Raw genomic sequence first — 22,731 nt, 5'->3', positions numbered from 1 at the left:
TTCTTTCTCTGATTAAATCCTATTTTCTTATTCTGAGCTAAAAGACCAATCATTTAAATTTTGAGGAAAATTAATAGAAATCAATTAATAATGACACATTTCTTCTAAATCCTTATTTAATCACAATTCTTAAAATGCATAGTTTTTATCGTGGTGGAAAAATAAATCACATTAACATTTTTAGAGGTCTTATTTTATATCACCCACCTTATCATACAAATTTCCTGGGTTTCTTTTGTCATCTTCATCACTGCTGTCCTCCACAGGTGGGTTTTCCCTTTTCATGTCATCCCCCAAATAGTGCTCAAAAACATTTGAGAAGGCAATTGCAGACAGCATACAGACGACTGGAGTCAAAGTCAACATCAGTCGCACCATCACTCCAGCAAAGTAGACAGCGCTGATGGCATACAGAGCAACTGCGAAAACAAGTTCTCTTATAGCACTTTCTTCAGAAAAGAAAATCTCAACGAGCTGAACTAAATTTTGAATAACACGTTATAAGCCAAAATTTAAAAATACACGAACGTCTCACAAAAATAGCTATATTTAAATTGATAGTAGTGACCAACTGATTTATTAGTCCTATTTTGAAATTATAAGTAGTGTTGACTAAATACTATACATTAACAGTTAAATGTTTTATGATTCAAATTTATTTATTATAGCAATGAGGCAATGTATATTTGTCGATAGTATTACATACTAGAAAATCTATAGCTGAGAGACAAAAGCCTATGAGTTAAATCACACTGTTAGGTAAAGTAAGCATATAGAATCAAAGTCTGTGAAAAGACAGCGCCAATATCTGACATAAAGCTTGCTAGAATGAGATGAGGAAAATAATTTATAAGCAAATAAGGAACTTGGAAAGGAATTACCAACAGACTTCAAAATAAAATTGAAAGTAATTTCCAATAGCCCAAGCCTTCCAGATAATGTGCTAACCACAGGGAAAGGCTCTCTCACATTTCATTTCTGGCCAAAGGCTATATGATTTTACCAAGTCAATGAGTTACTGGAGCTGTTGTCTCACTTGAGCGAATTAAAAGCTCTTTTCCTGACTAAAAATACATTTAGTATACTATATTCTTAAGTGTATATAGCTCAATCAATTTTTTATGTATACACACACCTAAGTAATTACTACTCACATAAAAATACAGAACATTTTTAGACCTCCTTTGAAGGATCCCTCAATGCCTCTTCCAAGTCACTAACTGATCCCCTTTCTCCTTAAAAGGTAATAGCTATTTGGAGTTCTAAAGCATTAGTTTTTCCTTTTCTTTAAATTCACAGAAATGAAATCATATAGAAAGGCTCTTTATTGTACTGGCTTCTTTTACTTACCCATGTTATTCTTTTATTAATTAGTGTGTTATTTTCCACGGTACAAATATACCAGAATTTAATTTTCTTTTCTACTGTTGATAGCCTAGGGCCATGATAAACCTATGGGTTATCATGGATATAACTGCTATGTGCACTCTTAAATATGACCTCTGTGGGGCATATGCACTCATTTATCTTGGCTATCTACCCAGGATTAAGAGTACTGAGTCATGGGGTGGGCAATTGCTTAAGCTGATTATTTATGAATGTGTTATTAACATAGCCTTATTCAGCGTCCACTGATTTATATACACTACAGTAGAATGACTATCATCCTTTGGTTAGAATTCATGCAGGTGCTGTTTATTGTCTTAAAATGTCATTCTGGAATAGTAACTTGAGAGTAGGCCCAGTCTGAACTCCAGACTTGTACAAGCTGAAGTCCTGTACTTCACTACATTTGCTTATGTGACTCTGTATGTTATAAAGCTTTTTCAGTTTCAGTCACTTGCAAAACATCAAGTGATGATAGAATCACATAGAAAGTCTTTACACATTTGTTTCTTTATATTTTGGAATGTGAGATCCTACATACATGGTCTAATTTATTTCAAGTCTTGTTAGCTGTGAAGACACACAAATACATCAGTGAAGATGGTGTTTATCTAAAAGTGATTCTTATTCCACTACAAAATGTATTTTACACTGAAATAAGGTTGATGGATGGCCCTGCAAACTTATTCCTATTTAATCAGATCTAACTTACAAAATGAAGACTATATACTATCAAAAATTATAATCTCTAATTCTCAGCCATATAATATCAACCTCATATAAAAACCAAAATAAACTGAAAGAAAAATTTATATACTGGCCCTAAATTAAAAGTTAGAGTGTACATAATATAAACACACAGAAATTTTTCTTGGTTAAATAAGCACTTATGCAGCAAAGAGAGGAAATTTATTTTGCATAGGCATAGTCAAGCACATAAGAACAAACAAAAAGCAATGATCAGTAACAAAAATACTTTGATTTACTAAAAATTGCTTACCAAACACTCTTTCATCGTTGATATTTTTAATGCAGAACCATAGGCCTGCTGGGAAGGTACACACAAGAATATGTAGATCAAAGAAGAAAGACACCCAAGTTGTGGGTTGATGCTCAGACACTGATGCAATAATTGGAATGTGTATTTTTGCATACCTGGTATCAAGAGAGTTAATATTATTTAAAATTAAATGATAAAACAGGAGTTCTCTTTTGGATGAAGAAATTTTTGGTTGTAAAGTTTTCCCCACACCTCCTAGCTTAAAAGTATATTTCTCCAGTGTAACCTGCTATATTGGAAGTAAATCTGGCCCATATTGATACAATTAAAACCAATACGCCTTTCCTAAAATTAGGAGAATTATATAAAGCCAGTCATAAAAGTGTTGGCTCTGACTTGCAATACAAAAACCTTTGTTCAAGTAAGAATCTGTTCTGCAGCTTAACTTAGTATCTCCTACATTTGCATCAACAAGTTTCACTATCTCTTTGACTTAATACTGGCAGAAATATGTTATCCAAAAGATATCACACTGCCACAATACCTTTCTTAACAAGAACATGCTATAGATGTAGGTGAGGGAAATGGAAAGGTCTGGACAAAATATTCCCGAAATGCCCTGAGATTCCAAAGTAGTTTAGTAAAGTTTAGAAAGCAAAAAATAAGCGTGACTGCCAAAAAAATTCAACTTAGGAATTAATTAAACCAAATCAGAATAACCTTATAACTAAGGCTTTCCCTCCAACTCTGCAGTGATACGTAGGTTGATGCCTTATGTCTAAATATTCGCTTCAATCAGTCATACTTAATTTGCTTATGTCCATTAATTAGACCAGAACATGAGCCCTTTAGGTATCACATCAGAAGGTGGGCCCATTCAATAAATTGTGACAGGTTTTTCAATATTGCTACACAACAAAGCAGGAATAGGAAGAACAGGGAGAGAGGTAAATTACCATCATCAGATATATTTTTATACTTAGTAAACGATCTTAGAGACAAGGGTATATTGAACTAGTTGTATAATTTAAAAATATTTTTAATTAAATCATGTTATTATGGCAGTTTAAAAAACACAGCTAATATTCTCTAGTATATTTGATAGATATAAAAACATCAAGGAATTTAGTAAAAGTGGTATGATATTTTAAACATTATTTTCAATCTATAACATATGATTTATTACATAGCACCTATCCTTATTAAAAAACTGCCAAAGATAAGCACCTTGAATACACCAGTTAAAAATTAATCATTAAAACTGCACAAATGTTACCTGAAACATTTTGACAAATGAAATTGGAATAAGGAGTTGCCCACACAGAACAGAAACACATGACATATACTTTATGAAAGGCTTATTCCAAAAAGGAATAATAACAAAGATAAAATACAAGGGATTCAACAATTACTATAAATTAGTATATGCTAAGAACTTCAGAAATGTTGCCCAAGTACTTATGGAGATACTGATAATATAAGAACAGAGGGAAGAGGGGTATTTTGATGTAATGAGGGTAAATAACTTATCTGCACTTACCCAGTGTCCCACAATGAGTAAAATCTGCCACTCCATGGTGCAATGTAACCTTGTAAGGAAAAATGTAAAGTAAATTAATCTGCCTTAAACATTTTTTAATCTATTATTTTTGTTTGCTTTATTGGTTTTATGCTCATTATTACAGATTAATTTAAACTAGTATTCAAATAACTTCAGTTTCTTTTTTAGGTGCCAACGTATTTTATAGAGATTGGCGGATGAGATAAAAACAAATATCCATGGGGATTACATTTCCAGAGGAATAACACTAGTTGTCAGATAAAATTCTAGAAAATGTTCCAATTCTCAAAACTTTTAGCTGATTAGAAAAATAAAGGTAAGACATTAAGAAACCACTAAGGGCCTGCATGGTGGTGCAAGGGGTTAAGACACAACCTATGAAGCTATCTGCAGCCTCTGTAGGATGAATTCAATCCCCCGACCTGCCAGGGAGCAACCCACATGGCGCAGCAGACCTCTCCTGACTCACCTGCTGCTCCCTCAGCAGTGTACTTTGGTCAATCTGCCTGTTCTGTTCCCCACTCTGTCTCTGGTGAATCCTCTCACCCCAAACACCTCTGGCCTATACCCCAGCTCTTGTATGTATAAATAAAACAAATCTTAAAAAAAAAAAAAGAGACCACAAAATAATTTTAAAGGGAAAATTTTAAAACACACAAATTTTATATTTTGCTAAGTAGTCTAATCTATGCCAAATTCAGATAAATTACAAATATGATTTTTAACATTCATGCCTTTAGCTCTTGTAAATCAATCCTTCATTATTTTGAGGTAAGTTGGGACACAGCTTGAGATAAAACCCTTTGAAGAATCTGACTTGTGGGCCTCCCCGGTGGCGCAGCGGTTGAGTGCTGGGTTGCAAAGCTGCCCGCAGACTCTGCAGTGCCAGTTCGATCCCCGGCTGCTCCCCGGCCACCAGAGGAGGGTCTCACATGGCGCGCAGACCTCTCCTGCTGCCCGCTGCTCCCCTCAGCAGTGTACTTCGGTCCTTCTGCCTGCTCTGCTCCCCACTCTGGCTCTGGTGAATTCTCTCACCCTCCCGCGCTTCTGAGTGTACCCAGTACTTGTATATATATATAAATAAATAAATCTTAAAAAAAAAAAAAAAAAAAGGAATCTGACTTGTTTTCTAGGTACTAGGGAAGTCAAGATTGGGAAGTAACTTAGAATCCAAAAGCAGACAGAAAGGTTAACTATTTAAAAGTAGGAGAGAGATAAGAGTATATACACATAAGAGAGGGCAAGCAAGCAGGAGGTTAACACTGGAAGCTTTTATAAGGTTTGGATCTATTCACCCATCAAGAGAAGGATGTTTAAAAATAGACTTATCAGAGCCTGAAGAAGCAAATTTAAGACAGTGTTTAAAAAAAGCCACACAATTGCAATGCTATTCAGATTATAGAAATTAATCTGTAATTTTATATTGCTCACTAAGAACAGAACCACAGTATTTTCAGCTAAGATACATGGAATTATATACAGAATTAGTGAAAGAATAACGCTTCTGAATAATAATCCAGAGACAAGATCCATATCCCAAAGTTGATGACACCTACCTGTGTATGTCAAATAGATGACACTAAGGAACACAGCACCTGCAGCTAGTGATACACCCAAAAAGAAAAGGGTCTGGAACTCTTGTTTTGTTAATCGATCTCTTAGATATTGCAAGAATGCATAAGCTTGTAGCAATGCAAAGACACCTAATTAAAGAAAAGGGTCTTATAAGTAAATAAAGCACTTTTCCAAGGCCACTAAAAATGTTAACTTAAGAGATTTTTAGAACATCTTGTACCATTCATATCAGACTAGTCATATCACCTAACCTACATTTCCATGAGCTAACCAATTAATCATCCAAAAAGTTATGTTACACATTTAAAAAAAAAAAAAAAAAAAAAAAAAAGATCAGACTTGCCCATACTACATGGGCCAGGCACGATAAATCCCATTTCAACAACTAGGGTGTATTTAACACATTAAATTCCTCCCTTTGTCTCATATTTCAGTGACAGTTTTTAAGGGAGAGAAATAAAAGGAAACATCATTAAAAATAATTGCAAGATTTACTGACTTAGATCAAGAAAATTCAGATACTGTCAATAATTGACAGGATATAATCTTAATTACTCTTATATAAGACTCCAAATTAATACATAGAAGGATGAGTGCTAAAATTAAAGGAATAGTAAAACATATCATTTAATCATCAAAATGATAAATATATCATCTCAGTTATATATATGATATTTATAAACTGTCACACATAAAGGAACTACCCATAGATTACTTATGGGTCATGGAACTTATACTGACAATCCCTGGTAACGTTTTAGTCACAGATCTCCCATTATCTTAATTCTGACCCAGATTAATAATGGCAAAGCATTCTGCTTATATATACTCTTCTTGTATGGAGGGGAATTATATGACTTTATAATCAATATGAAAGCTACTAATTCTAGTAGATACAGATGAAATCTTTTAGCGAATTGTAATTGTAAAAATGAAATGCTCCATATAGTCAGCTGAAATGGAAACTCAGTAGCTCTGTAAAGAGGTGTTATAGTACTGCTTAATACTTGTTTATACAAAGCAAATGTAAGTTAGCATTTACAAGTATCAGATTGTGCAAAAAAGGGACATTTGGGGAAACACTATCAGAAAGTTGCAGGAACATTATGATATTAATATTTTATAGTGATGATGCTTTAGAACATGAAAAATAAAAAAATGAAAAAAAAAAAACACTTTACTTCCTTGAAGACTGACTAGTCACACATTCATATATTCTTTAGAATAAGAAAAAAAAATTTCTTCATACCTGCAGCTGCCATATGTTCACTTGTTCTGATTGGCTGGAATCCTACAAAGGGTATCTGCATGGATAATATTAAACCCACAATGTAGAAAGTGCTATATGCTATAAAGACAAAACAGGAAACAAGGATTACTACTACAATTGAGTACTTAAAACACAAATGCATACATAAAATAGAATCTTGAAGATACTTCTATTTGATACACATTTGACAATTAAACATTACAGATCATGAATTTTTTTCTAATTTTTAAAAAATACTATTTTAAGTACTTTAACCATTGACATGACCCAAGAAGCTACTAATATCTACATGAAATAAGTAAATCATTCTTATTGGCATTAATCCAAACTAAGCATGACCTAACAGATACTTACCATCAATATAAATGTAATACTGTCTCTTTTGTATTTCACACCCCTTTAGTACAAGACCAGAGAGTAAAAACAAAATGCTTATGTCTGCCCACTAAGTTTTCTGTGATTAAAGGAATAAATATCCAGAAACCAAGCCAAAAAGAGCAGTTACTGATTTTAGGCTATAATAAAGGAAATCTATTTGTTCCTGGCATTGAATATATTATAGTACTCTTGGCTTATATCAACCAAATGTATTGGCAAAATGGGGAGGAGATGCGATTTGTGTACTAGACTTGCTTTGCATTGAGGAGTGTTCACAGATCACTATAAGACAAGCTGATTACTGAGAAAGTATTTGAAATCACTAATTAAAGCCTAATTCAAAATGAAGATAGACCCATCTGAAACAAGTTAATGTTAAAAGTATTCCATTTCTGAAGTTTACTCAAGTCATTTTATGAGGAATAGTCAATATTAATTGTTGGCAAAGAAGCACACTTAAAATTTTAAAACTGGGGGTACATTTTACTGCAGATTAGAGCATAGATCTGTTACATACTGCATAGCATAGCGCACAGAACACACTTCTTTTCACCCAACTTAGTTGAAAAGAATATTTGTTCTTAAAAGAAACCTTTCTGAAAGATGAAAACTTCAATTTAAAAGTTAACTTATGTCTTAAATTAGCACTTCCTTCCAGGTGATGAAATTATTCCAGGAGTTTTCAATGAATTAAAGCTGAATTTGGCCGAAGTAGGTGAGTGAATTTATTGTTTTGAAAATAATTATGTGTGTGGTTGGATAAGAAGATACTCATGCAATGGTGGTGGTGTTCAATCACCAGTTTTGTTTCCACCAAGTTTGTTGCCTATTTGAAAGCATGGCGAATGGACTTCCAAGTACCCAAAACATAGAGGCAAGGCACCAAAGATGGGAAAACTTAGTAATGAATGCTTGTGTAGTGTGTATCAAATTTATGAAGATTTATTTTATTTTATACAAGAACCGGGGCACAGGCCAGATGCACGCGAGGGTGAGAGGACTCACCAGAGACAGGGCAGGGAACAGAATAGGCAGACTGACGAAATACACTGCTGAGGGGAGCAGCAGGCATGACAGGAGAGGTCCGCAGCGCCATGTGGGACCCCCGCTGGCTGGCCAGGATCGAACCAGTGCTGCAGAGGCTGTGGACAGCTTCACAGCGCTGTGCTCAACCGCCTGCGCCACCAGGGGAGGCCTGAAAGTTCTAATTCTTTTTATGCATTTTACAAAATTTTTTTTTTTGCCAATTTGTCTCCTGCATTTCTGCAGTGTTGACTCAGTAAGAATTGTGTGATATGTAAAAACAATGAAACTTCTCAGTAATGAAAGAAGTTATCTTTTTGTACAACTGCATTTGTGAAAATGTCTCCTGTGAGTTTATTGTGTAAAAGTGCCTTGTGAAGTGTTCTTTGTGTTTCTGTTTTTCAAATAAATCCCATTTTACAATGTAGATAAATGTCTTTTAAAAAAATTACAAAAATTATTTTTTCCAGAATTATGGTTTCAGGATTTTGATCTTTTGGCTTTATGATTTGGGAATTTTAGATTCGAGATATTTTGTTGTTCAGGATTCTATCTTTTGAGATTATGACCAAATCCCAACAACTTAAATCCTTCTTATAAAATACAGAAAATAAGAATAAGATACACTTGAGTAGAAAGAGAGAAGTGACTTAAAGAACAATTTCTACTGCAAAATTAAAACATGCTTTTCTCCAGGCTTTATACTATATAGCATCTAGTATATATAAAAATTACCTCTTTTACTATTCACATAGTAATTTTCTATCAATTATGGACATGATATTCTAAAAATACAAAATCCTGTTAAGATTAACTCTATCCTAAGAGTCAGATATCTAACTGAATTGGGAAAATCAGAAATGCACACGAATAACCAAATACAATAAAGCACATGCACGTGACATCAGTGAAATAAAACTCTAGCTCTATAAATGCTTTAAAGATGGGAAAGATCTCCTCTTGACATGACAAGAAGTCAACAACATTGGTACCAGTGTCTAATGGTCTTAGAAGACATCAGCAATAAAAACCCTTAGCAATCATTTCCCACCAATTTTCCGTACAAACTTTCTAGGGGCCCTAACCAAACTGTATCTATTACAACTTTTAATCCATCCATGCTAATCTTTTTTTCCTACTGTTTAAACCAGTAGAGTAAAGCCTACCATCAAAGTAGTGCGCTCTCAGAAAATGCATACCACCAATAATGTTGTAAATCATTTATTACATCATGAAAATGTTACCACACTGCCATCCTGTGGAAGCACAGTTACTGGCATTCATTACTGAGGATCATACTTCCCATGTGTTACAGAATTTCAGAAAAAAATTATCATTAGAAAGATACATAAAAGGTCAATTTTTGTTTGTTTTTAATCAAAGAACGTCTCTTTGATTTGGGAAGAACAGCAATCTTTGAAAACAGTGTGCCAAATATTTTCACTATTACAGGGTATGTAGTGGGTAGGTAGGATCAAATTATTTTAGAGTACAAGCAAACCATTGCCCTTGACTCCAGTGCAGAAATGAGTTTTCTATAAAGCAAAAGCCAGTTTTGGTGAAGTGAACATTAAATGTTGATTTGTGCACCTGAAACCTATATAGGTTATATTATAAGCCAATATAATTTTAATAAAAAAACTTTATAAGTCACTTTAAATGTCTGATCCTAGTTAAACTAAAATTTTAAGTTTTTGAGAAGCTCTTGCAATACCAGATAACTTTTAAATACCTTCTCCCTGACAAAATAATACAAAACTTAGACTGACAGTATTCCTTTCATGCCATCCAATCATCCCTCCCTTCTCTCTTAACCAAAATAGTATTAACACACAAAAAGGGGAGGGAAGGGAAATACTTTAAAATCAAACCAATATTGCTTTATATTTAACAAATATGGTTAAAGGCTTATAAGAATTTTAAAGTCTGATTAATAAAATACTACACTCTTGGATTACTATGAACCCTAGTATATGAGCAGGGTGAATGATGGTAAGAAATTTATATGCATTAAAGCTTTAAAAAGTATTTCCCCTGTCCAATGTATGATTAAGCCATATATGAAAAATATAATATATACTAAAATAATATATAACTTAACTGGTAAACATGAGAAAAATAATTTTCCCAGGATACTACTCATGATAAATTATGTAAAAAAAAAGTCATTGGCAGATATTTTATAAACCCAGTATTAGTAAATACGGGCAAATACGGGCAAAAACAAGCAAGGACTTGTTCAAAATACACTTAAATACAACTCAAAAATAGTAAATACATTCCACACTGATACCAAAAATGAAATTCTGCATAGTGCAGCAGAAAAAAACAAATCTAAGAAACACATGGTAGTGGTGGTGGTGGGGGTTTGAGTCCCAATTCCATCAGCTATTCATTTAATTACTGGCAGTGGTTAATGAGCTAACATCAAAGTATAATGAAAAAAATATGTCATACAATCTCTAAACATATACACCAATCTCATGAAAAATATAGGCATTTTTTACATATGAAAGAAGTATTAGACAATGCTTTCTGGTAAACTTCCAGGCCCCTAATAGACTAAATGTGTCACAATAAACAGTAATAGACAAGTATCAGCAAACTTCATTCATTCATAAAATATAACACAGAAATTGTTATCACTGAAAAGGTTAATGATTCAAGTCTTTTAAACACAGAAAAAGAGGGTTCAAAACGAGTCCTTCATGCCCCAGCCAGATTTAATGCCAATAGCAGTTTCAACCCCCACCCCACCCCAAAATGTAATACTAACCAAATCAATCAGGTGTTGCTTAGAGGGCAAGGATTTGTTCAGTGAGATAATCTGAATAAGAACCTTTCCCTGGGGGAAGATGGCTTTCCCTGAAATAAATTTTCTATTGCTAAGAACCTGTCCCACCCTCTTCCTATTTATAAATACCTTCCTATTTTATGTAGTCCCTTGCAATATTTTGAAAGGATATTGCCCAATTCATGAATAAACCCAGTATTAGGACCTTTAACGGGGCCTCCTAATACAGCTTTTTTTTTCATGCAAATTACCATAATGAAGCAGGCTTCTAAATTTATTTAACTAAGAATCTGTTAACTTCTACTACACAGAAGCAAATCATTAGGACTATGAAACAGACACAGTTCTCAATGAGAACAACCCTTACAAGGAAATCTTACTCAGGTCTATTCCATGTAAGAGCACCAAATCATTTACCTCTGTTTAGTTTGTAGAACATAGCGATTCTATTTACTGAGAGGTCTTTTTGATCTAAGTAATGATGACTAGGTTATAGGTTAAGACCCTTATGCTAAACATCCTGGTTCTTAGTGTAAGATAGAGTATTCCGTTGTGAGTTAATAATGAATTAACAGTGTAGGTGTCAGAAGCAACATCATCTCCCTTATAAAGTGCACCTTGAGGTAAAATATTCCTGCCAAAATAAATCTCTAAAATACCCACTTGTGAAGCTGTAAAAAAAAAAATCCTTAAGTATTCTAATGCTTTCATATATACCACCACTTTCTGGTTACTTTAAAGTAAACTCGATGAAAGAGCATAAAAATCACCTACAATACTTCTAGACAGATACATAAGATAAATGAAACAAGAATGGTATGGCAAGAGAATTTGAATACTATGAATTATCACCAGAGACATTTTCCAAATTGAATTTTATACACACACGTAACATCTAAACTACTTTATTTCCCTTCCCTCTGAGAAGAAATATGCTCAAGAGTAAATCAGAGCATAAAGCAGTATTAAACTGCACTATTTCCTAAAGCAACCAGAGAAATTCTAGTTACCAAAACACAAGGTCATTTCTCAATTCTTACATACAACTAGATCTTAAACAATGAAGGGGAGTTGACTATGTTCAAGTTTTAAACTCTTGTGTAGAAAATACTTTTCTCTTTATAATCTCTTTAAAAAACAATTTTATCTGGCTACTTTTGACTTCATTGGCTCTTCCTATTTTTCCAGATTGAAGGATATTTCACAAAAAGCCTATCCCTCAGTCTTCTCCTGATTTCTATTCCATTGACCATAAATTTTCAGGACTCACAAATTTTTTAACTATTAGCTCCTCTCCAATAACCATTCAGTCTTATGTCTTTCCAAAACTAAAAGCTAAGAATTATAGTTTAATCTAATCATTGGTTGGTGTATTTCAACAATCAGGTATTTATTTATATGATAGGTACATGGTTTTGGTGATTTTGAGGGTTGCTAAGTCAAAACATCTAAGTTCATGCTTCAGTTCCATTAAAAGTCACATGATTTTGAGCAAATTATGTTTTCTCGTCTGCAAAATAAGGATAGTAACATTATCTACTCTCCAAGTGTGCTTATATGAGTTAAATACATGAAATGAACTAAGGACAATTTGTGGCACATAAGAAGTTTATAATCATTTCAGTGGTGCTTGTTATAAAGAACGCTGAAATGACTTAAATTATATTGTGATTTTTGTTCCTTTTTTTGCTTCTAATTGATATAATTCATACTCTATAAAAAATTCACCCTTTAAAAATGTATCACTGAGTCTCAGTCCTTATTATGTCCACAAAATTGTGTACCTATCATCACTATCTAATGTATTTTCTCATCCCTAAAGGAAACTTCAGCCCCCCATAAGCCATTAACCTGTCACACCTCTACTCCCCAATCCTCTCCACAAGCCTTGCAATCACTCAATCTACTTTCTATCTCTAAGGGTTTGCATATTTGGGACATTACATAAAAGAAAAATCCTTTATTGTCTTTGGTGTCTGGCATATTTTAGCATAATGTTTGCAAGGCTTCCAAGGTAGCATGTTATCAGTACTTTGTTCTTTTTTTTTTTTTTTTAATGGCCAAGAGACAGTCCACTGCATGGATATACTATGCTTTATTCATTCATCTGTTCATAGACATTTTGGGTTGTCTTCATTTTTGGGGCTGATATGAATAATGAGTGCTGCTATGAACATTAATGTACAAGTTTTTTTGTGGATATGTATTTTTGATTCTCTTATACCTAAGGAGTGGAATTTCTGGGTCACATGGTAATTCTATGATTAAGTTTTAGAGGAACTGAAAACTGCTGCTTTTTAATCAAATAAATAAGCTTTATCTTTGTGTTACTGTTTTCCACAGGCTGGTGTATTTACTAAGACAGTGGTTTCAGATTACAACTTTTCTGATAACTTGAACCCATAAAAGTTCTGTCTCTACCATGGAAAATGAGCTCTAAGATTCCAGATATCATCTATCACTAAGGATCTTCTTCAAAAGAAGTATTTTAAAACTGTAGCAAAAATAAACACTTTTGTACAAACAAACTCAGTTATATTATGATCTGTTTGTGTTACCCACCAAAATTCAATTTTGAAAATCTAATGCCCAAGGTGATGATATCAAGAGGGGGCCTTTGGCAGCTAATTAAGCCATGGAAGCTAAGGGAACTAGTATCCTTTTAAAAGAAGCCCCATGAAGAGTTTACTCATTTCCTTTCACATGTGACAACAAAGAGAGAAGGTGCCAGCTATGAAACAGGGAGAGAGCCTTCATAAAAATCTGATCATACCCGGACCCTGATGTTGGGACTTCTGGCCTCCAGAATTTGAGAAACAAATTTCTGTGTAACCTATACAGTCTATAGTATTCTGTTACAACAGTCCAAACAGACTAACAATATATTCAGAAAGGGCTTTCAAAGTTTCCCAGCTTGTTTACTATGAGAATGTTCAATCTCTTACGGTGAGTATGCTGAATTTGAATATGTATCTTTCTCATGATGGAAACTCCCCTCCCAAATTTTGAATAAGGCTGACAAATATTAAACCTTAACGTAATTACTACAAAACAAAAACCTCATCAAGCAAAAATACGTAACAGGTAAAAATGCTTGACCCTTCTTAATATAAAAGAAACAAATTTATTTTTACCTGCTCATGGGTACTACTGGCCAAGCAAATGTTTGTTCATTGAAAAGAATGTATATGAAACACCTCTTAGCAGCTAATAGATTTCAAAAGTCAGGCCACTTACCTATGTAGACTCTTTTGCTGTATCTCTGCATCAGTAACAATACAAATACATGCAGTGGAATAAGGTTGATAATAAACACATAACCACCCCAAGCAGAGACCTATGGGTAAATAAATGCTAAGTTAAACAATTTAAGTTTGTTTTCTAAAACAGGAAACTTGTATTTGTTATGACAACCTAAACATATAATGAGCAAATCTAAAGCACTAGGATTTTTAGCAATTTTGAAATACTTACAGATGGATTTATATATAACCACAACCAATCTATTTCTTAATTTTGAGATTAACATAATTCTATAAATCCAATATTTTTTACATTCACTGGAGAACTGCTAAAAATTAATTAAGCTTAATAAAAATGTTGAGAACATTGTAATTTGTACATTGGCAGTAAAAAGACTACCATAGAGATAAGGATTTGTAGGATAAAGATCATGTATTATTAAAGAAAGAAATGGCTCTTATTCCCCATACAACAAAAACTCGCTACCCCCTGCCTATTTTGATGATAGATTTTTGCAAGAAGCTTCACTGAGAATAAGAGCAATAAATGTTGTTAGCATAAGTGAACATTTCAACTAAAGGGAATACTAAATGATATGGATACGCTTTAAGAGTCTCCAAATAAAGGGTATACCTTGAGTATAAATTTCCTGCTATTGAGTTTATAAATCAAAATCCCATTTTAATGTTTAGTCTATTATCACAAAGGTAGAGTAACTGTTTAATTAGAATAACTGAGTGTGTTCTGGTCAAAATAAAAAATCTGAGGATAAATGGTTACCCTCAACTAATGAAATTTATTTTTTAAAAGTACATTCAATAATGGGAAATAAAGGTCAAGACCAAAATTCTTGGATATGCTCTAATAAAGCCTAAGAGAATCATTTATACTAAGAGTTACCTTATAAGCTTATCTGCTAACATACTGTCTAAAATATTTCAGAAGTATCTGTAAGGGAAATTCATTTTATAATGCACATAACAAGGTAGTTTACTGCTTCAGTCATAAGCATGGCAAAAAAGGGCAGGAGAATGAAGAAGTAATATTGAACTGCAATCTTTAAGCAAAATTAAGTAGTTTACAGTTTAACCTAGAGGTTATGTCCATTACTTAAGCAAAGCTCTACATTTGAAAAGAAAAGACTTAATTTACTAGCTGCCAATACCACATTTGAGGGGTTGCCTATTAGTCCTCCCCACCAAAGCAAAAAAAGTTGATATAGGTCCTAGGGATGGGAGTACGGAAGAGGATGACAATAGTGAAAGAGAATTCTATACATTAAAATTAAGATCCTAAGCTTTTTAAAAGAAAGAGTAGAAACCTAGCCCTGTATGGAAAAAATGATGAAGAGGAGGAGCTGGTATGTCAAAGACTTTCAGTCTTCATGTAGCTTCAAATACAAAATCTTACCATATAGAAATATGATAAACAGCAACACATGGTCCAAAACACTGACCCAGTTTTTACAGATTTTACCTAAAACAAAAAAACAAGCAACTGATATAATAAAAATGTCTAGAAATGCCCCTGCTAAATTAAAAAGAGGCTTTGTAAAGTTACATTACTCAAAGTAACATATTAATATTATATACAATATTTTTAAAAAACTACCAAAGTTATTCTGATCCACTTAACATGTTTCTTTATAATACTGGGTAACAGTAAGACATTTTAAGAACAGTACTCATTCTTTTTTACTTATAGATTTTCAGTTAAAAAAAAAATCATTAAAAGGCAAATTATATTTTCCATTTAAAAATGACTAATCTCAATCTTAACTAAGAATTTGTTCAGTATATCACATTTTCATGTTGGTTTCCTTACACATAATACCTTATTCTGTACTTTATTTGAATATGTGATCATCCTTATCTTATTTTAATTCTAATTCTGAGCATCCATTTTTAAATTTTTAATCATCTATAAATTTTTAGGTATCATAATCAATTATCTTTGAGAACTTTGTAACCCTACAATAGTTTCTAGAAGACCTAATAATTTATCAGTATAAATCTCAGTTACTGTGAACTGAAAAGACAGCTTGCAATAAAGGTTAAAAATGCTGACTGATCAAATAATTTTCAGATTAGAAGTTGCTATGTTAACTTGAAAAAGCCCAATATATTAGCACCTTCAGAAAACTGAATTTTAAATTTCAGAAACACAAGCTCTATTTATGCTATTAATAAAGGGTTATCTTTAATGTTAAGCAAGTGAATATCCTAAAGAAATGACAACCTAAGTCACAATTTAAGCAATTCTGTATCAAAAAAATGAAAGGGAGAAAAGAAGGGAAAACTATACATTCTTAGTTTGCAACATATACAAAGATGGATCTGGCTGTCCACCATTTGATGAGTGAAAGGTTGCTTTGAATTCAACATAGTATAACAAAATACAGACACCCCTTATCAAAAAATTCACCTTGATTTTGAAAAGCACTGAAGTTTACTTTTAACAGAGTAAAACAAGGCAAGTCTTATGATAAAATGTCAACAGGCAAGAGAGTACAGTTTAACCCTTGAAAATCCCCTGTAACCTGACTCACCCAAAATTTAACTAAGCTGTTGAATGGAAGCTTTACCAATAACACAGTTTATTAGCACATATTTTGTATGTTATATGTATCATATACTGTTTTCTTATAGTAAAGTAAGCTAGAGAAATTATTAAGATAATGGAAAGTAGAGAAATTACATTTACAGAACTATGCCATATTTACTGATACCAAACTTTATGTTGCCTGTATACAAGATAAACTGTCTGTTAATACCTACATTACTATTGTCTATGGTACTATCAAAAGCAATTCTACGTTTTCTTGTAATGTTGTGACTTTTCAATTTCTTGGGAGTACTTCCAGCATCACCCCTAGTGACATGTCATAAAGGTCCCATGGTGTTAATCAAAGTTTATGGTTATTGGACTAAACACAATAGCTAACATATGGGAAAGCCCAGAGACCCTACAACAGACACTCTACTCACGCAACAAACTGCTCCCAGCGATGATTAGAATTATACAGTATTTTAAGCGATATTCCCCACACTTGAGCTCACCAAAATAGCAACAGAAATGGCCATGAAATTATAACAGCAGTTGAGAATGCACTACAGTTAATTTTATGCAGTTCAAGCCTGTGTTGTTCAAGGGTCAACTGCATATTAAAATATTGAAAATTTTTAAGTGAGAAAAATTTTCAGGGCAGATAAGAGATTATTCTTGTAATATACAATCTCCATAAGTAAGGGGGAACCAAGTGGTGCTGCCAAAATTCTAAAAAGGCCAAACGTCAGAGAAACCAAAACATAATTTTTAGAAAGGGTAGCAGGTATCATGGAATGAGTAAGAAATGGATGTTCAGAAAATCCTAATGCGACAGGCCAGAAACAAAGACTCTCAAAAAAAAAAAGTGTCACAAAAGGTAGAACAATAGCGCAAACAAGAAAACAGTTTAACCTAAAGACAGTACATAGGACAAGGTGCCCAGTAAACTGAAGGTAGAGAAGAAAAATATTGGCAGGGAAAACTTGCAAATGGCTATTCAGTCCCTTATATTACTGTGTCAATTATTTTATTGCTTTTAAACCCTGCATGCACACCTAAATATATGTTCTGTGATAAACAACAGAATTCCTTTCAGTACTTTTACTTTATGATGTTAAAGTTTCTCATTAGGGTATGCTAGAAAAACACTGCAGGAGTAGAGACTTTCTAGTTATTTATTTCAGGTGTTAAATATGTTTGGTAGTATGGGTGTGAGAAGTGAGAACATCTGGTAATGCTGACTCCAGTCATGAGTACAGTACACAGTCCTTATGTGACTTTCCAGCCTTCATCTAGTAATAATCCTGCTGCAGTTCTCTGGAAATGTTAACCAGAAATTCCACACTTACCCTGAAACTTATCTATTCCCCACCCCAGTAACAATACTCCCACAATACACCACCATGCTACAAGCCACCAACTTCCCCAGCCCCTACAGGCCTATACTCTAGATGGTGGTCACTGGCTTGTCCAGCAACTCCAAACAGCTCTAGCATACCCAAACCACAGAACTTCTATGTTGCTGGTGGGCTGAATTCTTTCCAAGTTTTCCCTTCCGTGAATAGTCTCCCTCAGGCCTGGGATACCAATATAGTGTTTACTTTGATCTCTTCTATCAGTTAATACATCTTTAGACAAAACTTTCCTCATTTAAATTATTATTGATTACTGGACCTACAGACTGCTATAAAATATTACCCCAAACTATCAGATATATTTACAATCCTGAAATTCCTCAGATTCTAAAGCCAGCTGTATGGGCTTAGAGAAAATGAGAAAAGGATATACACTGTGATTCAAACATGTTCCTTAATATTTACTAGTATACAAAAAAATGTTATTTGGACATACTAATTATAACTAAGTTCTACCACAACTGAGAAGACACAAAAGCAAGAACTACAGTCAAAGTACAGTACATTAGTGATCAAATGGTGAATATAGATTGCCAAAATACCTGGAAGATTCTGAATGCTAAAGGCAAGAAAGCATTTCTGGCTGGGTTAAAATTATAAGAAGTTTTAGTAAGGAGGCATTATTTGAGCAGAACTTTTAACAGCCGTGAGTCAAGAAAGGTGCAGAGTGTCTAGTCAACCACTCACAGTGGATCTATTCTGGTAGTAGGAATGTGAAATCTAAAAACTGTGAGCCCACAAAAAGCTCATGATCTACAGGAGTAGGTAAATGGAAAAACGTGAATAAACTGTACACAGTATTTCACAGACTTTATGGACTATGACTCTTAACATATGCTCCAATTTCAGAGATGCAAAAAGGTGGAAAGTATAATTCCTAGAATAAATGAAATATAGTATACACTAAGTGCTATAAGAGGCAAGTAGTATGAACTAAGTGCTATGAAAACAGAAATGAGTAAACAAAATCTATGTAGATAATGCTTAAGGTTGTAAAATAGTGGCCCAGAGGATAAGTATGAATGTGGAAAGAGGAGTCAACAATTAAGAAATAGCAACATGTGCAAATGCAGAAAACATCACTTGAACTATTCACAAGGAACTGGAGAGAATTTAGGAAATGATGCTTGAGAGGCAGTTTGGGACTTCATAAAGAAATAATATCACTGGGAAAGAATGAAGAACATGGAAAATGGCAAATCTGGAGCATTTTTTTCTTCTAATATTTTAGAAAAAATATAAATGCTATATAATACATGTATAAAGTTACAACCTGTATACATAGGTTCATAACATACATAGGAAAAATATAAATGTAAATAACAGCTCAAAGGAATGGAGAAAAAACAATGGAACTGTACTGAAATGGCTAGATTTTACCAGATTATGTCAGGATTAACCTGAAATAGACTGTGATAAGAATAAGGATACATAATGTATTCTTTTTATCAACCATTATAAACAAGTGAAAATCACTTAAAATAATACTTGAAAATATATTTTAATACAAAGACAGTGAAGGAAAAAGAGGAACAAAAAAGGCATGAGACAAAAGAAGATAAAGTGGCAGATAGGTATTTCATATTTAAAAAATCTGCATTAAATATAAATGGACTAAATACTCCATCAAAATGCAGAAAAGGTCAGGAAGGTTAAAAAGCAACACAACACCTACTATATGCTATTTATAAAACCTTTAACTTTATAAATACAAAACAGTCTGACATTAAAATATGGAAAAAGATATACCATGCAAACAGGAATCATGTGAGAGAGAATAGCAACTTTATAGCAGACAAAATCAATTTTAGGACAAGGAATATTTTTAGAGAGAAAAAAATCTTTTACTAAAATAAAGATCTCTAAAGTCTAGTTAAATAATAAATCTAATAAAATGAAAAGCAGAAACTGACAAAACTAAAAGAAACAGTTTATGATTGGAGATTTCAATGTTTAGCTCTAAATACTTGCTGAATAGCAGTAATACACCATTTCTATAATTTAGTCATACTGAAATAACCATTGTTAATGCTTTGGTACATTTCCTTGAAGGCATTTTCTATACATATTATGTAATTTCAAAAAATTATGTTGATATATTCTTGCCCCCAAACTCAGTAAATGCTAGAGCTTGAAAGTAATTGAAAGAACATCACCCCCAAATAAAGGAATACTATGAGCAACTCTTTGTCCACAAATTTGATAACGTAGATGAAGTGGACCAATACCTTGAGAGCCAAAATTTGTTAAATCTCACACAAGAAGAAACAGACAATTTGAATAGGTCTTAAAGACACTGAATCAATAATTAATAAACTTTCACAACAAAAAAGCATATGGCCAAGGTGGGCTCACTAGTAAATCCTATCAAATAAGGGAGAAATTATACCAAATTTTCTACAATCTCTTTCAGAAAATAAAATCAGAGGGAATATTTCCTAAATTATTCTATGAGGCCAACAATATGCTAATACCAAAACCAGGAAAAGACATTATAAGAAAACTAAAGATCAAAATTTCCCACTACCATATATGAAAAATCAAAATAATCTTAACCGAATCTAATCCAACAACATATTATAAGAATTAAGCACCAAGACCAAGAGAGATTTATCCTGGGTTCAACATTTAAGAATCAATTAATGTAATTCATCACATCAAATGGCTAAAAAAAAAAAAATTATCTACCTGTATCAGTAGATGCAAAAAAAAAAAAAGCATTTAACAAAATCCAACACCCATTTATGATCAACTCTCTCAGCAAACTAACAATAGAGTAGAATGTCTGCAACTTGATAAAGAGTATGTACAAAAAATTTATAGCTAACATCATACTTAATGGTGGGAAATGGAAAACTTCCATTAGATCAGCAACGAGGTAAGATGTCCCCTTTAACCACTCCTTTTTCTTTTTTTATGGTGTGTATGTGTAGAACTGGGGTGTAGACCAGAGATGCAGGAGCAGTGAGAGGATTCACCAGAGACAGAATGGGGAGCAGAACAGGCAGATTCACTGAAATACACTGAGGGCAGCAGTGCACAAGACAGGAGAAGTCTGCTGTGCCCTACGTGGACTGACTCCCTAGCTGGGGATTGAACTGAGGCCACAGTGGTGATAGTGCTGATACTTAACCCTCAGGCCACCAGGAAGTCCCCACCACTCCTTTTCAACATTGTATTGGAAGTACTAGCCAATAAAGTAAGGAAAAAAAAAAAGGTATACACATTCAAGAATGAAGCAATAACTCAGCAACAGCAAAAGAATGCTAATTTCAAAAACAGATTCCCAAATTTCAAGTCACTGAATCACATTTCAACTTTCTTAAGTTGACCACTCTCCCCCGAAATCAATTTTTTTTGATAGCCTCTAATTGAGGCTATGACTTCTAAAGGAAGGATATTTTCATCATGTGTAAAGGAAGCATAACAGGATTTTAAAAATCTTATGAGAGAAAAGTTATCTGACATTTTTAAATGTTACTCATTATGACATTTACTCTGAACAGTAACAGAACTCTGTTTGCAATGATACAGATATAAAACACATGCATACAACTTAACAGCATTTCAACCAAAAGTAATAGTAGCAAAATAGTTAAGTGTTACTTACCCACAAGTAGTATGTGAACTGAAGTGCAAAAATAGCAATGCCCTCATTATCAAAGGATCCAGCTACTGACCGAGAAATGTAACCTGGTACAATAGCAATAAAACAAGCAGCTAAAAGTCCTGCTCCTTGGTTCCAAAGTTCTCTGGTAAGCAGGAAAGTAGATATAGATGTAAGGCCGCTGAAAGTTGGTGCAAGGAACACACATACATCTCTTATGTGAACTGTTATGTTCAAAGTATTTAAAATCCAATGGATAAGGCCAGCTGTTATCATCAACCCTGGGTAAACCTAGAATTTAAAAAATGGAAAATTTAATTAATTGTAAAACAAGATTAATGAACACTAACATAAAAAGTTCTTTTCTTGTTATATATTGCTTATAGTAAATATAAGCTTATTCTCAAGACATACACTACAAAATTAGTACATGCACTACAAAATTAAATATTTTTTGGATTAGCTACAAAGACAAAGCTCATACATAAATGGATATCCTTTTTTATATAAAATATCAAACAGAAGGAGTGATTAAAAAGGAAAATGTTTAACAATGGAAAACTATAGATAATATTCTCATTGACCCCACTAAACCTTACTGTTTTTAATTCAAAACAGGGTCCAAGTCTAACTTCCCATAAGGCTAAGTATTAACATGCTCCAATTTTGCCCATACTTGTGTGTATCAGGGACTGGGTAAGAGATGATGAAGAAAAGTTATATACAATGTTACTTAAATGATATTTTTAAACAATGTTCCTCTCAAAGCCAAGATAATGGGAAAGTAAACAACCCTAGCTAGCAAAAGGAGGACTAGCCGCTGGTGAATTCAGAGTATTCTGGGACTCTTTGGAGGGTTGAATGCATTTACACTACACTTAAGTATTTAAGGATGAAAGGGAAATCAAAAAGCTAGAGAGGCCTGTTAACAA

The 22,731-nt window shown here is 33.3% G+C and overlaps 1 protein-coding gene across 1 annotated transcript in view; it reads right to left on the bottom strand.

Moving 5' to 3' along the window:
• STT3B (STT3 oligosaccharyltransferase complex catalytic subunit B) overlaps positions 1-22,731 on the bottom strand; it is a 74,263-nt gene that overhangs the window by 11,713 nt on the left and 39,819 nt on the right. Inside the window, exons 3-10 of the mRNA XM_037525643.2 lie at positions 21,803-22,090; positions 15,641-15,706; positions 14,225-14,324; positions 6,772-6,870; positions 5,504-5,650; positions 3,927-3,975; positions 2,387-2,541; positions 208-419 (exon numbers count right to left, since the gene is read on the bottom strand). Coding sequence (XP_037381540.1) covers positions 208-419; positions 2,387-2,541; positions 3,927-3,975; positions 5,504-5,650; positions 6,772-6,870; positions 14,225-14,324; positions 15,641-15,706; positions 21,803-22,090 — 1,116 coding nt within the window. The remainder of the gene's footprint in view (positions 1-207; positions 420-2,386; positions 2,542-3,926; positions 3,976-5,503; positions 5,651-6,771; positions 6,871-14,224; positions 14,325-15,640; positions 15,707-21,802; positions 22,091-22,731) is intronic.

This window comes from Talpa occidentalis, unplaced genomic scaffold, assembly GCF_014898055.3.
Source record: "Talpa occidentalis isolate TD23 unplaced genomic scaffold, MPIMG_talOcc4v2.1 talOcc4.10, whole genome shotgun sequence".
NCBI classification, from domain to species: Eukaryota; Metazoa; Chordata; class Mammalia; order Eulipotyphla; family Talpidae; genus Talpa; species Talpa occidentalis.
This window is presented reverse-complemented; position numbering and strand designations above follow the sequence as displayed.